Source organism: Mugil cephalus, chromosome 2, assembly GCF_022458985.1.
Source record: "Mugil cephalus isolate CIBA_MC_2020 chromosome 2, CIBA_Mcephalus_1.1, whole genome shotgun sequence".
Classification (NCBI taxonomy): domain Eukaryota; kingdom Metazoa; phylum Chordata; class Actinopteri; order Mugiliformes; family Mugilidae; genus Mugil; species Mugil cephalus.
In genome coordinates, this window is record NC_061771.1 from 32012703 (window position 1) to 32029298 (window position 16596).

General features: G+C 40.0%; 1 protein-coding gene across 3 annotated transcripts; it reads right to left on the reverse strand.

The window, feature by feature from the left end:
- Positions 1-78: 78 nt before the first annotated feature.
- LOC125004653 (E3 ubiquitin-protein ligase TRIM39-like) lies at positions 79-15276 on the reverse strand. 3 transcript variants are annotated; one of them, XM_047579442.1, is made up of 12 exons: positions 15146-15276; positions 10629-11178; positions 8531-8714; positions 6777-6872; positions 6059-6148; positions 5241-5384; positions 4088-4235; positions 3417-3503; positions 3118-3174; positions 3013-3039; positions 2759-2934; positions 79-2051 (listed from the first exon to the last, which is right to left on the reverse strand). In XM_047579442.1, the coding sequence occupies exons 2-12, from the start codon at positions 11171-11173 to the stop codon at positions 1683-1685; spliced, it is 1923 nt and encodes a 640-aa protein (XP_047435398.1). In that variant the 5' UTR covers positions 11174-11178; positions 15146-15276; the 3' UTR covers positions 79-1682. The 3 variants fall into 3 exon arrangements, with proteins under 3 accessions (XP_047435398.1, XP_047435397.1, XP_047435399.1); XM_047579441.1 differs by having other exon boundaries at positions 8531-8717; XM_047579443.1 differs by lacking the exon at positions 3417-3503 and having other exon boundaries at positions 8531-8717.
- Between the last annotated feature and the right edge of the window lie 1320 nt (positions 15277-16596).

A 16596-nucleotide genomic window follows, 5' to 3' on the forward strand; every position in this document is an offset into this window, starting at 1 on the left:
CTTTTAAGCAGCGCTGTGCTTGTGTGTGTGTGTGTGTGTGTGTGTGTGTGTGTGTACACATTTTAATTACACTGCAACTTAAAGGAGAAGCAGGTATTAATATTTATTGTACAGATCATTTCACAGATTGTGTGTATTTGTTAGAGTGATGGACACTCATGGGTTCCCTGCTACCCTGTGATCCATGAGGTCAAACCACAGTTTAATCTTTATTCCCATGCTCTGTTTTGCTCTGCAACTCTTGAAGCCTGCGTGGCGTCACCTGGTAATAAACAAATACGACAAAACCTTTGGTGCTGCTTTTGTTGTGATGGAGTGACTGAGGGGGGAGAAAAGTTAAAACAGAAGCCAGAAAGGAATCAGGTAACAGCTGAATCTAAATATTTCTTTCTTCTTTGTTAGTTAGTTTTCACCACATTGACATCGAAAAACCTGAAACAGAAATATCATACTTGTGTATTTGTTTATGCAGAACAATGAGCCTATTTTACGTATCTGTGAGGTACAAGTTGTTAAGTTAGAGGTGATTTTAGACGAATGGTACCTCCACAGGAGTTCATCAACCAACAAAGATCAGAAACTGGGTCACGTCACAAAACATTTTAACGGCACTATATGCACAGCTCCACGTGCACTTTCTGATCATTCTTAACCACTGAGATGTAGAAAAAAAAAGATAAAAGAAGAAGAAGGGAACACCTCCTGATTTCCTTGGGACCCATGAAGAGCTTCTTTAGAGGCGTCTGCACTGCAAAAAGGGACTTTTCAAGAAAGCAAAAAATCTTTGTATCAAAGAATCTTATATTTTGTTCAGAGACAAGTACTTTGTGCTCATTTAAATAACTTTGTGCTTATTTTAAAAAATTTTGTCAAGCAAAAACAGTCTTAACCCATTGGCAGATGGATATAAGAATATTTTGCTCTTTTCTAGTAATGCTGCTTTTGCAGCGTATCTGAGGCCACGTAGGAGAAGATACGTTACTCATTATTCATATTTATTCTAACAATACATCGACATTAAAACAGCTCAGTCTTCTGCTTAAATCCACGTTCAGAACTAAAACTGGTCCAGATGTGAAAGTAAAGAACTGAGCAATACAAATCCCGACCTGCTAGCCTGGAACTGGTTTTAGTCTTTATCCGTCGTCTCACTCCGATATCGTCCTGTTATCGTCCTTCTGTTTCTAATTACTCTAGAACCAAGTGTCTGTGAAGGTTCTCAGTCGTCCAGGTCGTGGTTTATATCCGTTTAAAGACGTTTCAACAAAGACAACTAGTAGAGTTGTAGAGGTTTTGAGAAGACTTTTCATCCGAGTAGCTTCCTTCGTTCTAAGGGACTGGAGAGAGGTTGAGTTTGAGATTTTGGGACCTTCAATTAGTGAAGGACAATGAGATGGACCTTGAGGAAACCATAGGAACCACCACCTTCATTTCAACCTGAGATGCAGGAAACATCAGATTATTATTATATTTATAGTTGCACCAGTTTAAACCTCCACTTCCCTCCAGGTACTCAGATGAAACGTCTTCTCAAAAAAACTCCAAAAAAGTCCAGTTGTAGTTATTTTCAAAACGTTATTTTAAAATTTTAGAACCAAATACTGAAACAGAAGATTTGCCTAAATCCAGTCCGAGAGTATCACGGGTGGCTGAAGAGGACGGGAACAGGTTTGTGCCTTGTTTCACTCCGTGGCTGCGACGGGACAGATGACCAGCGGCGCCTCGTTCCTTCCCGATCTATTCGTGCACGGGCTGAAGAACGGATGAATGGTGTCCGAAAAATTATCCGTGAAAGTGTAGATGAGCACTCGGGCCTCCACGTTGTAGAAGGACAACAGCCCCTTGTCGCAGTCCACGTAGATACCGACGCGGGAGGGCCTGGGGTCGACCGTCAGGCCGGTCGAGGGTTCTGTCCGGAAGGCGTAGGAGGTCCGATCCCGCAGGCTGAGGAACCAGTAGCCGTGGGCGGGGCTCACCGTGATTTTGCCCTTCCGGTTGACGGACCGGCTGACCACCCCCAGGTCCCAGTCGGTCTTTCCTCCCACCTCCACCTGGAACAGGCCCGGGTACAATGAGTGCTCCGTCCACTTTTGATGCCTTAAAAGACTTTTACACTGAGTTTCCTGACATGTAGGCCACAGCTCCTGTTTACTTCCTCACCGTCTAATTTTAAAGCTCTTCTTAAAACACTCCTCTTTTCTTTGGCTTTTGAGGTCGTTTTATGTGCATGGATATTTTATCTGGGATGGGCTGTAAAACCCTTTTTAACTGGAAGAAACCTTGAACTCTTCATTAACTGTATATATTTACTGTTCAAGTCTCTTGTATATATCTGCTGCTGACCTTTATTTTTACTTCTTTTTGATTATGAAAGTCTAATTTATGTTGTACAGCAAAGATGAGCAAAGAGTCTAATTTGTTGTATGTGCAAACATACTTGGCAATAAAGCTGATTCTGATTCCGATTCTACAAAACACGCATGAAGAATTATTTTCCCCAATAAGATCTTTAGTCTGTCCACTTTCAAAATACTACGGTCATCAAATAATTTTTAACCTGTTATATTTCATTGGTTTTAATATTATTTCTCCATCAGTTCTTACCTGTCCAGGTGGAAATAAGCAGATGTTTCTATAACGTGGCTCAAGTCGTTTCATCTTTTCTTAAGAGATTAATGTTTTTTTGTGTGTGTTGTCCCTGTTTAAAATAAATAAATGGAGTTCTGGCTTGTCTGTACTCGGCTGCTTCTCCACCCACCTCCCAGTAGTGGCGTCCTGAGCTGAAGCCCTCGCGGGCCAACACACACACCACCCGGTCAAAGCGCTCGGGGTTGTCCGGTACCACGTGATGACGTTCTCCACACTGCACCTGCTTCCCGTCCACTGAGATGATGAGGCGTGGGTGGGCGGTGTTGGGGTCCAAAGTGATGTCGGCTGATGCGTTGAGAGAAAGTGAAGGTGAGTTCCTCAACTAAGAGGCTGAGAAAGTGACAAAAATGTTTTAACTCTTACCTGCGTATTCCTGAACCCTCCTTACCTCTGCGGGTGAGAATTAATGAGTTTTAACAGGAAAAAAAATGGATTTCATTTGATATCATTAGCAAATAAAGATCTTACTTGGGTTGGGTCTGGCTACGGTTTGGTCAGAGAACTGGTTTGGTGAAGATCGGTGGTCTAAAAAACAAAGGAAAGTAACTTCTTGTTTTTGTCTCATCCTGTATGTTATATGTCACCATTAGTAACCATTAGTAACGTGTGGAACGATACTGAAATATCGATACTTCCGATTCCAGGTCTTTAAACTCTAAAATCGATTCTCAAATCAAAATATCGATACTTCCGATACTTCATTGGAGGTAATGTAGGAGACACAGTGGAAAGTAACTAGACTACTGAATTGCGACAACACAACAAACCTTGTGAAACACCTGATGGGAGACTATGCCTCCTCGTGCTTGGACATGGCTTGTGGCGTCCCCCAGGGGTCAATATTGGGTCCGAAACTGTTTATGAGATTTGGGGGAATACTTATAAATGTAAACTACAACCACTTTCAATACTACTACTACTACAAAAAAAACAATAACAATAATCCAGAGAACACACAAACAATTCATTCATAAAGTCAAAAATATTGAAATTCACTGATCTGGTTCATTTTCAAACAATAAAGCAATAAATAACCTACTCCAAGGAAACATTCAGAAACTTTTACTGTATGAAACTACATTTTCACATATGTTGTATGATTGTGTCTCTGGTTTCTCTGTTGTTGTATTAACTCGGCTATATAGTAAATGAGGCTACTACCTCAATATTATATATAATTTATTCTGTTATAAAATAAAAGTTCTTTTCAATACAGACGCAACTACAAACTCAGAGGTATTAAGATAAGATGCATTTCTGTAACTGGAGTAAAATCTTGGACTGATGCATCTCTATAAATTTAAATTTCTTTAAAGGTTAGTGTAGGTTAGTTATGTTAAAACATGCTCTACTGTCTGTATTTATTGCACTGTGGCTGAGTAAAATACTGATACTACTGGAATTATTGCTCCAGGGCTTCAACATTTTAAAGACTTACAGTCGTCTGGCAGTTTTCTCATCTCCTCCTGAAAACGTTCCACCATCTGATCCACAGCCCTGAAGATGCCCCCCGAGGTCAGGTGAGACGACACCGAGACACTCGACCAGTCCTTGGTCTCTGGAAGCGTGGACAAGGCCGGGTACGTCTGCAGGAAGAGAACATGACAAAGAGATGGAGATGAACCTGACTGGGACGAATAGAAAACATCACAACCAGAATCTACCTCTGGAGACACCTTGACCTTTGCCAGGTTTTGTATCCTCCTCTGTGTTTTTACTGTTTTATCATCAGTTATCATCAGATCTGATTTAGAGGAGGAACCACTTCATTCTTCAGACTCTGGTTTGTTTTAACCTAGATGTCCAACCGACGTCCTCTCGCCTACAAACTCTTTGTGTAGAAAAGTTAGCGTGAAGTCTCTCTGTTGGGAACTGACTGCAATGATCTGTTGGACCAATCAGATCATTTGGGCGGGGCTTTATGTGGTGACGGTCATCTGAGCCAGAAGAGTTGAATTAGTTTGCAGTAGGGCTGGGCGATACTGGGGATTATGGTATCGACCCGATACCAAGTAAATAGAGGGCTAGTATCGCCGATACTTCTCTTGAAATGTCATTAGTGCAAAATAATAAAAGGGAACAATGTAACAAAAATGGAAATATAACAATGTGTACAACACAACAACAATGGAAAATAAAGCCAGTAACAAACTCAGTTGAAAACTGTTGAAACCGACGATACCAGCCTTGGTATCGACACTACCGATATTTAAATCCACACGCCCAGCCCTCGTTTGCAGCTTAATGTCTGTGACTGGTTGGAGGATGACGCAGTTGTGCGCAGAGCTCGTACATATTTCAAAGCTGCGTGAGAACTAATGGAAACTAAAGATCAAGGAGACAAAACAAGCTCTTCTGATCATAGTCAAATTATTCTGGGATGGAGGCGGTCGTCAGTTTTTAAATAGTCAATGACTCAACCAGTTTAACCCATCTAGGTTCAAACAAACTCTTATTGGCATTTAAAAGAAAGTGTTAAATACGAAAATTTTCACTGACAAACAAGTTGAATTTAACATGGATTCAATGAGACTGAACTATTGCTGCAGGTTTATTACTTTGTTCTCGTCCCCTGCTCCGTTCATTCATACCTCCAGAAAGAAAATGTAGTCTTCAGACCGAGCCAGCTGGCTCAGCGTTGCGCTCATCTTATCCAGGTTGGTTATCTCGTCCTCCAGCTCCTTCATCACGCCCTGAGCCGTGTGCTCCGCCTCCCGAAGTTTCACCTCAATCTCCTGGGACCAAAGACACATTTCAGACCTGGCGTTAAAGAAAACGTGGCTCCACAGCCACAACCTGAGATCTGATCTCTGATCTCAGCGCCACCATGTGGTGAGTAGAATGTGTGTTCTATATTGAACTAGTACTACTAGTAGCACTATAAATATACATTATTAGTATAATTTTGCATTAAATTTTAAGCTATTCCAATTTTTTTCAACATTAAGATAGTAAAAGTACACATACTTGTTTAAAAAAATAGAATACTCTGGTAAAAAATAAAAGTACTGATTCGACTGCTTTACTCGAGTAAAAGTAATAAAGTACGGGCTCTTGAGTAAAAAGTGATTGATTTATTTTAGCATTAATGAAAAACAACATCAGCTAAAAATTCGGTTAAAATCGATTCTCAGATCAAAATATCGATACTTTGGATACTTCAGTCACTGGAGGTAATGTAGGAGACACAGTGTGAAAGGAACTAAACTATTACTAAACAGGTTCACAGTTAAGATCAAATGAGGCCACTTCCTCAATATACTTCAGAGTTTAAAGTAACTAAATAAATTACTCTGACGTCTTAGTATGTATTTACACGAATGATCGATATCGGATCGGTATCGCCGATAGCAGCCTGAATTTTTTCAGTATTGGATCAGAAAGAATATCGAGCATCTCTATTAGTTACCTCCAAGACTTGGGCTTGACAGCGCTCTATGCTGGAGATCAGCTTGGAAAAGGCACAGACGACTCCGTCAGTTTCTCTCTCGGCTGCAGCCTGATTCAAAGGAGAACAACAGTCAGTTTAAAGGGTTTCAAGGAGCTCGTGGGTTGTTTGGGGAAAATAAGTGGAAGTAGAAAACAAATGGAGTTGATAATAATTTAGAACTATTATCTACTGTTATTTAAAGCCAGTATTATTGGTGAAGCTGGTGATACTCGATATAGTTCCTAAGTATCATGAACATATATTCAGAGATGACTAATAAGTATTTATCATATTTTTGGTGCGTGATGGTTTATGCATCACACAAACCAAGATCTGTTACACACAGCGCAGGTTTTATTAAATGATGGATCGTTTAAGATGTGAATATGTCTGCAGAGGTGTAAACGTTGTCTCACTCCACACACATCCAGAGCTCTGATATATTCAGTTCTGCAGGATTCACATGGTTTATAATACGTGCACATAGTGACACTAATAACCCTTCATAAATTAACCGTGACTGTCTCAAAACACCACATGTATCCAGGAAGCTGCAGCAGGATTTAGGGTTTAGCTGTTTATTTGTATGTGTTACTTCTTTGCACATTTTTACACATTAATACATCAACACATAGCGGAGTTTAAAGTAACCTGCTGTTAACTGGATTCATCTTCAGCATAAACCGTAGATTCTGACCTTTATCTCCCGTATGGAGTTGCGTATCTCCTCCATTTTTCTCTGCCTCTCACTGATGAGATCCTTCAGCTCCACCTCTGTGATACCCAACTGGGACTAGACAAGACAAAAAAAACACACAAACACTTAGATGTGTACGACCAGATGGGCAGTAAAGGTCTAAAAGTCATGTTTCTTAAATCTTCTTGTGGGAAATATCATGTTATCATGTTACTCCGCCAAACTTTGAATTTCTTCTTATGAAGATTCATTGAATCCAAAAAAACCTATGACCCTTTGGACCCTATTTCATCTGATTCTACATCAACTATCCACCACACGGTGACTTGTCTGACAGAATCCTCAATATCAGGGGTCTTCAATGCTTTTCAGGCCAATTACCCCCAAACTGATGGAGAGTAGGGACTTAGACTGACTTAGACTGTGAGACAGCTCCTGTATCACTGACTAAGTGAAGTGTTGACTGAAAGATAATGTCTTATAAATAAAATATGTTGGATTCACAATGTGTATTTCTCAACATCATACAGTACATGGTCCTTTGTCTCCATCTAGTGGACGAACACGGTACAGATAACAAATACAATATAACCCAGTTGTACTTTGGTAAAGATGCTACGGTGACTTGTTTCTCTGGAGAGTTTCATCCATGTGCTACAGTCTTATAGAAGAACTATCAGTATTCTTATGGATTCTATAACGAGAACAATGGTAGAAAAGTAAAGGTTGAATTGTGTGTACGTTGTCTCCTGTAGTGAATCCGTAGTATTTTGCTGAGTCCAGATTCTAGGAACAGTTTGGGTTCTTTGGTTTGATCCAAATGTCCAAACAGACAGTGAGTCTGGTTCTATTTGTCCTAGAACCATTGGAGAACATGTGAGCTTTGTGGTATTTCTATGAACTTTTGGTTCAGAATGATATCGTTGCTATCAGGGAGTTTTGTTTAAACTAATCCAGAAGGTGTTTGAGTTCACTAAATTCTGATTTGTGAGCACAGACTCCACCCTGGGCCCAAACAGGTTAATTCCTCTCATCATTCATCACATGTGCATTTAAAACAAGGACTCAGAAATTAAACAATTTAATTCCATTTAAGGAAGGAATATGGTGTCGCTGGCACAGACCTTTTTACAAATGTATCCTCAAACTGAACCTCACCACAATAAAAATGGATGAAATCTCCAACAAAAATAAATAAATGAATAAATAAAATCATTTATGCGTTTGTTTTGGTTTACTGTGAGTCATTAAAATCTTTCTGGGCTCCATTTCATCTTTTTACCAAATCAGTTTTAGAATCAGAGCTTAAACTATTTATTCCATGACATCCCTGGTTTCCTTTTAGACAATAAAAAATATAGATTTCTAATAATAATTTCATATTATGCAAAAAACCCTCCTTCGTTTAAGTTGTCTGTGGACCACCTTGCAATTTTTTTCCCTTATAGAGACTCACATTTAAAAAAATATTGTCAGTTTTTTTGCTTTTTGTGGAGTTGTGGGGACCGAGGAACAGGAATGAGAGGAACTAAGGAACCAGGACAATGATTGTGGTTTTGGTTCAGAGTTTAAGCTGTGTGGTTAAACTGTTGTGTGACTGGTTGTGTTTATTGGTTTGTTTTCATTTGGTTTATCATCTGTTTTTCTTTTCCTTTTTTTTTCTTGACACTTATTGCATTTGTAGTGCATTTAAAGTTTTATTGCGTATGCTGCTGTTTCGTTCCCTTGAGGTTTGAGACCCGCTGATAACACACCTTCTTGATGAGCCACTCTCTCTTGGCTGGGATGATGTTGTGTCCTCGATGCGCTGCCGTCTCCACACAGGCGCTGCAGACACAGGTGTTGTCGGTGCGACAGTAGTACTCCAGACCTCTCAGGTGGATGGGACACGGAGGCAGATCGGAAGTGGACGAGTCACTGGGGACACTCAGAGTGAACCTGCTGAGACATTGACAGGAATCACAATCAGAAACGCTTTATTAATACCAGAGGTAAATTAGTTTTACAGCAGCTCCTGCTCAAAGTGTCCAGAACAAAGAGCAACGTAGGCAATAAGAATATGTGGAATAAGTAGGAAATTAGAATAACAACACACACATAAATGTAAAAGATGACAAAGAGTGAAGTTTGTGTGGTTAGAATATGGAACGATATGGAGGAGGAAATGAAAATGTGCAATAACATCACACATTTAAAAAATATATATAGGTTTTTGTTTTTGTGTAATAATTCAATATAGAGGGAGCAGAACAAGAGAAGCTTCATCCCGTCTCTTCTCAAACTAGATTATTATTATTTTCTGTCTTTACTCAACTGTTTTATAATTAAGTTGGAAAATGACGCAGCTTGTGCTTGATGCTTTTATGTCGTGATAAGATCAAATCAAAATCAAATAAAGTGGCATTGAATGTGGGGGTATTGTTGCAAAGTGGGAAAATATTGCACAAGTGAGTCCAGAGTCCAGTAGATAAGGAAATCTGTACATTTGAACAGGACTTATTGCACAATATTAGTGTAAACATGGGTTATTATTATATTATACAGTAATTCTAGAGTCATTAATTGTAAATATATCACAGTAATTTACTGTGGCAACACCTGTTTCACGGTAACACACTTAATTACAGTATTATATTGTGAATATTACAGTAAAATGTGACAGTGAAGCTGCTCAACGTCTGTTTGCTGATGTCGAAGACGTTCACTCTGTACAGGAACACGTTTACACTCGGTGCTCTTCGTGGTTACTGATATAAGAATTGTGCGTTTACATGCACAACTTAATCCAGCTCTAAATTCTACTTTCTGAATGTGGTCCACGTCCCAGTTTACATGCAACAGAGAAAATGGAACAACTGATGGGAACATGTCCTCCTCCTCCATTAATGTCACGCTACTCATGGTGCAGATAGGTGGCGCTATCCCTCAGGTGGTTCTTCTACCTCTGTTTACCTTCTTCTTCTGTGATTGACTTTCTTATATGCGTTGTCGGGATTAATTCAGATTGAGTCGGGAGAAATCAGTTTCCAATCTCATTATCTGATGTGTAAACTCTGATATTAATTGTGTAACGTGTTTACATGCACTTAAATTGTGATTAGAAGAAATGTGATTAATCACGATTAAATGTCATTAATTTTTAATCTATATTAATAGCGTGCACTGCAAACTGGATATTTTCACACATTATTATTAAAATGCTCACACGATTCATACAATATAAATACTGAAGCTGTATTTTAGAGCAGTGGTTGTCTGTTCAAAAGCGCTATAGCTCAAAAAGTAGCTCAGCAGCTTAGATATTTATATATATTTAATGTGTTCATACGTGGGAAATATTGTGTATCTTACAAATGAATGACTAGCGATGGTTAGAAAATGGGTACAAAATGAGAAATTAAGCATTTATACTACTACTACTACTACAACTACAGAAAAGATCAAACATGTGGTTACAATGCCAGTTAAAGTCAGATTAAGGCAGTAATTTGTTTTTTTCACGTGCATGTAAACGACTGACTCTTATTGGTTTACCAGTGTTGTATTTCTCTGTAGTCTTAATTAGGGACGGGCATCAATAACAGGTTCTTTTAAAGAACTGGTTCCAACTGGTTCAATTCATCGATACCATTAGCCTTCATGCTTATCGATGCTTTTCGTCACAAATCTTTACACCCCAGCCCACAAGGTGGCGGTGATGCACCTACAAGTTGTTTGCCAACCGCCATAAAACAACAAAAAAAAGAAGAAGAATCTTTCGAGAGCGGCAGCACCACCTCCATCCTGAAGTATTTGTCTTGATAAAGTGGTTGAAGTGAACTCATTATATATATATAGATGATGTATTTGTACCTGCGTGGGGGCGAGTAGGGCGGAGGCAGGTCTTGGTGCTCTTGTTTCTGAGGACCGACTCGACGGGGGCTCTGGGGGTGAGTGTTGCTAGGATACTCCTGGGCTACACCGGACGCTGGCAACTGCTGGAAACGTGTCATCATCTCAGCAAAGATGCTCCCTGGCATCTCGCCCTGTCTCCCGTGGGCAGACGGAGCTGGGGGGTGGTGATGAGGAGGAGGAGGAGGAGGAGGAGGATGTTGGTGTGAGTTGAAGAGACTTCCATCCGTTACCACGCTGCTGTTGGACGCCTGCTTGAACTGCTCGGTGATTTCCTTCAGGGTTCGGTTGATGTGGAGCTCGGGTCGCTTGCGGAAGGACTCCTTGCAGAGGGGGCACTGGTACGACTTGGCGCCGCCTCCTTTTCCATCCCAGTAGGAGGAGATACAGGACTGGCAGAAGCTGTGGCCGCATGGGGTCGAGACCGGGTTGTTGAACACATCCAGGCAGATCGAGCAGGAGAACTGGTCTTCAGACAGAAAGGCAGCCGGCAGCGCCATAGTCATTCAACCTGTAAAAGAGGTTAGAACTAATTCAGAATATATCTCAAAAAAAACATTTGTTACTGAGGCTTGTTCTGAAACTGTCCCTCGCTGAACCACCACATCCATTTTTCTCTGCAGTTTTCTCATGTTTTCATTTCATGTTCCTCTGGCGCAACAATACACCAGTGTTTAGAGTCTACAGCCTCATTTAGTCCTGTGGATGAACACAGGCAGCTACAACTGGTTTAGCATGAGCCCAGCGTCGCCTTATGAGCCAGTTATGAGATAAAGTTGAACTCAAATGAGTTTGTGTTTGGGTCTGAAATCATCAACAGTGAAAATCCTGAGAATAGACCAAGAGAAACCAACCAAACACCTGGAACTAAAGCATCATACCTGTGAATTTGTTCATTCAGTAAAGGTCAGAGGCAAAACACACTTAGAAGCCCAGTCAGCTAGCAGCTAACAAGAAGACAGCAGCTAACTAGCCTAGCCACATCATTGGGCACCTCCCTTCACCAATGTTTCATTAAGTTAAGCCCACAACACCTCAAGAAGACTTAACACTGAGTTCCAGTGTCCTGGACTCTCAGTCTAATCTCCACAACACATGTTTGTGTTGAAGTGTGTGATGACAACAGATCAAAGGAGCTTTGGGAGGAGCTCAGATATAAAGAGTTGTTGTTGCTCATCAGGCTGGAAAAGGTTCCACAACCATCTCTAAAGAGTCTGGAAGCCACAAATAATCCACAGAGAGTCAGACAGATTGAAGACGACTGTTCCCCTCCACAGGAGTGGTCCACCAACAAACATCACTCCATCATAGTGGGAGAGGAACCAGAGGAACCAGAGGAACCCAGGGGAACTTCTAAGCAGCTAAAGGCCTCTCTCACATTGGCTGATGTTCATGTTGATGAATCCACTCAACAACCAAAGACACTGCTCTCTGTCCACAAAGAACATGTGGGACAATGTTTAGTGGACAGATGAGACCAGAGTAGAATAGTTTGGTTTAAATGTTTGGAGATGAACCAACACTGCGTTCCAGCATCAGAACCTCATCCCTCCATGACACATGGGGGCGCTAATGTCCTGGTTTGGGCCTGTTCTGCTGCATCTGCTCATCATTGATGGACCAATGAACTGTGAATTCTACCAGTGAACTCTGAAAGAAAATGTCAGGACATGAGTCCATGAGCTGAATGTGAAGAGAAACTGGGTCATGGAGGAAGACAAGGAGCCCAAGAACACCAGTGGTTCTCCAGGAGAACCAGATGAATGTTTAGGAACAAGTCAGAGTTGATGAGAGGAAACCACCAACATCTCACAACTCAACTGGTTCTGTTCTGAATGGGATCAGACTCCTCCAAGCTACTTCTCTTTGTCTGTGTAACTGAAAGACGTCACTAATTAATGAAACACAACGATTTCAAGTGACCTTCTGTGTAGCTTTTTGTAGACTGAAGTGCAAACTGCAGTTTAACCGGATTCCTTCCTCGGAGAATTTAAAGCATCCTCATCTGATGTTGATAGAGATCAAATCTGATGAGAGAAGCTGAACCTTTGTTGGTCACCTTCAACAAAAAAAGTGGAACAACAGTATTACATAAACCTTAAAAAAAACCTTGCATGCTTTTCAAGCTGCTGCCATTTAAAGAGTAAAGTGTAGTGGAAATTTACCAGTAACCACCGTAATCTCTTATATCCTTTGTGTTCTTTTTTAGGTGAGTATAGTTGTGTGGAACCCTAGAGGAGGCTACGCTAATCTGCCTCTGTACTGAAGGAAGTACAAGAGATGCGGCATCAGTGAATAACATGACACCATTTAACCCTCCATGGGTCCAGGAACCATATCTGGTAACGTGTGGTTTTCATTGAGCCAATCAGAGAAGATCAAAGAAAGAGTCTCAGGTCTAATCAGGGTCTAATGTGGTCTACAAGGTCCACCTCTGAACTGCTTTATTAGGAACCAAGAAGAAGACGAACAAGCGTCATAATGTGATAATGTTGACTAGCGTCTGAATCAGCTCTGATGTTCTAATATTTTAAATCAGCGATTCCCAACCTGTCCTGTTGGGCAGTGAAGCTATTGCAAATCATTTCCTTTGATATCTGGGTTTTGGTTGAGTTCTTGACGTTGTTTGTCAAACACCAACATCTTAATATGATCCACTATTTTAAAAGGAAAAAAGCCGTAAGTTATAGTGCAATGTTTTAATTTAGTTTTTTGATGTTTTTGCTTTTAATCAAATTGAAGTTTCACCATCTTATATTTATATCCTTGTTAATATAAATTACCACTAAATGGACACTGTCTATATCTGATTCACCACTATTTATTTATATTGAATCTGAAACTACTAGGCTCTTCTTTAACTTGACACATTGCATTAGGAGCACAGTTTAGATTGTGTTGATTGCGTGTTTTCGTGTAATGTTTGTAGCGCGGTGTCGTAGGCTCCAGTTGTTGTCTTTGTGTTAACTTCAGTCTGGCTGCAGGTTGGAAGAGCATCTTCAGACTCAGCAGAATAAATGTTTTTTAAAACGTGTTTTTTTTTTTCTTGGAATGAATTCTCTCATAATTTCGATTATTATTGTATTATAAAGTTGTATGAAATTATTACATATTACATTTAGGGATTGAAACTACCTAAATAAATGATAATTTTTTAAAACAAGTTAAAAATAGTGTTATTTTTCATACTGTGTAGTGTTAATTTAACCCAGTTTGGAGAGTTAAAAAGGAAAGAACTATGACACAGTGTTAAATAATTAACTCATCTGAAAATGTTAATTTAACTCTGTAGAGTGTGGAGCTCTACAAACCCCGAAAAAGGGTCCAGTTTTTACTGTGTACGTCTTGTGGGTCTACGTTGGATGTTTTTTTGTATTTTTATTTTTTCAGACAACAGATGGAAATTAGCTTCCAGCTAAATCTGATGCACACACTGATGATGTTCATGTCTTTGACACTTTAATGATAAAACGAGCAGCTGTGGTGGTTGTGTGGTGGATCTCTTTTGTGTTGTTTCGTTTTTTCATGACAGTAGCACAAATACTGAATAAAAATCATCAGCTGTATTTGAAAAACTGGAAAATGGCCGACCGCCAGCTCGCTCTGACACGGAGCAGGAGTTCCTGTCCTGTTCCTGACAGGAGAATGTGATTCTATGTGACTTGTGAGTTGTGTGTTTTCTGCACTCAGACACACCCACGCTAACACACACACACACACACTCACTCACAGACACAATGCAAAAAAAGGTTTCACAAGATCAGGAAATTCAGGCTCGGTCGGAACCTTTAGACTCGATCTGTTGACCACATGCTGTCATTTACATAAATATGGCAACAAACTGGAAAGTTGTGAGTCGTTTCCTCGTGTCATTACTGTACAGAAGCTTCATGAGAACCATAACAGGACAGATAATCCTTTAATTTATCCCACGCTGGTAATGGTGTCATGTCTTCTCTTTCAGCATATCCAAGGAAGGGCTTATTTTCAGTGTGAAGCCGTGTTTAATAAACACATCGGGATGTTGCAACATTGTCGTGGCCGTGGATCAGATTTCTCTGGATCTTTTAATGATTTCCTGGAATAAATCTCCATATTTAAACCCTCTGTCTGATGATCCTCAGTTAACCAGGTCATTGTACAAAGTTTATCAGCCTCTAAATCTTCATTTCATGGCTGGAATAAAAATAATAATAATGATGATAATAAGAAAGCAAAGAGACAGTCGATGCTTCCTCTATGATTAAAGAACACACAACAAACCCTGTGGTCAACCTTTAACACTCGTGTGTGTACTTGTGGTTTTTGTGGACTCTTTTCGCCACGTAATGTGGAAACATGAAGACTACAGTCACAGTTAATGTGTAGTCCAGCATGGACCACATTATATTTTATAAAACACAGACTGAGACGGCATTACAACACGTTACAATACGTAAATGAATAATAATAATAATAAAAAAAAAGAAAAGCCGCACCTGTTTCTGAGTGTCTGCACCCCTGAGACAGATTATTTCCTCGGTCCAGATGTTTCGTGTATCTCCCAGATGTCCCTGTCCTCCTGCACTGTTTTTCTTGTCCTTATAATCAATCCGTCTGTGGTATTTCCCTCCTTTATCGCTGCTGACCCCTCCCTCCTCATTCCACCAGCTCAATGCATCTGAACCAACCTGCTCTGCAGGTGTGACGCTCTTTAAACAGTCTCCCTCTTTCACTCCCGTTCAGCCTCTTTCTTAATTAACTTAGGACAGTTGTTAAGTAAAAACTGCAATTGGCAACATCCTCTTAGCAAACATCTCCCCCTTTAAATAGAAAATAGCTTCTTTCTTTTTTTTTTTTTTAGTGGTTTATCAGCCACAACATAATGACCACTGACAGGAGGAGTTAATAACATTTAAATTGGCAATTCATTGCTCGCTGGGAAACCTTTGGACCTGGTATTCATTCATGTGGATGTTACTTAGATATACAGCCCCCACCTAGACCAGACCAGCAAGATTCAACACCCCTCAAGGTCCAATGTCCGTCCTCTGATGAGTCACCTACACAATATTAGGAATGTGGACACAATGTTGTGTCTGAATTTTATGAATTTTCACCATCTGGCATCTTGAATAAGACAGAGTTTTTAAAAAATAATTTCATTTATAGATTGTATGTTCATTTTTATTTTTATTTATCCTTTTTTCAAAGCAGTTTTTTATTGTCTGGCCTCTTGCGTAAAACAACAGACTGCATAACTGACTTTTATTTTATTTTATTTTATTTTATTTTATTTTATTTTATTTTATTTTATTTTTATTTTTATTTTTATTTTTATTTTTATTTTTATTTCACTCCAGTCCTGTTGGCAGCGGTAATGCGCTTTTACGCCGGTGTTTTTTACCATTCGCTATCAGAAACAAAGAAGAAGAAGACGTAGCAGCGGGAGCGGAGGCCAACGAAGAAGTGAAAGAAGAAGAAGAAGAAGAAGAGCACGAAGAAGAAGGAGGAGGTGGCGGAGGAATCAGGACTTTCTAGTGACAGTCAAGATCAACATCGACTCACTACGAAAGGTATTTATTGGTTGTGATGTGTAGACGGAAACACGGTGGTCGTTAAGTGTGAACCTGTCCCGTTGCTACCTTCATTCCGCTAGTTCGGTAGCTATAACAACACAAAATGGCTGACATACGTGGGTATGCTCAGGGAGCTCCGAGGTTTCAGTCCACACTAAATATATATAAATACACATAATGTGTTTAATTTAGATTCTGGAGGCTACACGGTCGCTCCTAGTTGGTTTAAAATCATTTAAAGTTAACTCGGCTGCTTGTAACAGGCCCCGGGCTGCATCACCTCGTCTCACCTCAAGCTTCCGGTTCTTTTAGCTTCACTGTTTATTTACATATAAAGTCTAAATTCTAGAGACGTGTCTGGGACGTGTGCA

Bases quoted from the DNA above. Each gene is read 5' to 3' on its own strand.
- LOC125004653 (XM_047579441.1), bottom strand. From the start codon at position 11,173: ATGACTATGGCGCTGCCGGCTGCCTTTCTGTCTGAAGACCAGTTCTCC. The intron at 4,236-5,240 runs GTATGAATGAAC...CTCTTCCTGCAG, and splicing joins ACTACATTTTCTTTCTGGAG to ACGTACCCGGCCTTGTCCAC. The intron at 3,504-4,087 runs GTAAGTCTTTAA...TCTCATAAACAG, and splicing joins GAGAAAACTGCCAGACGACT to TTTCGGACCCAATATTGACC.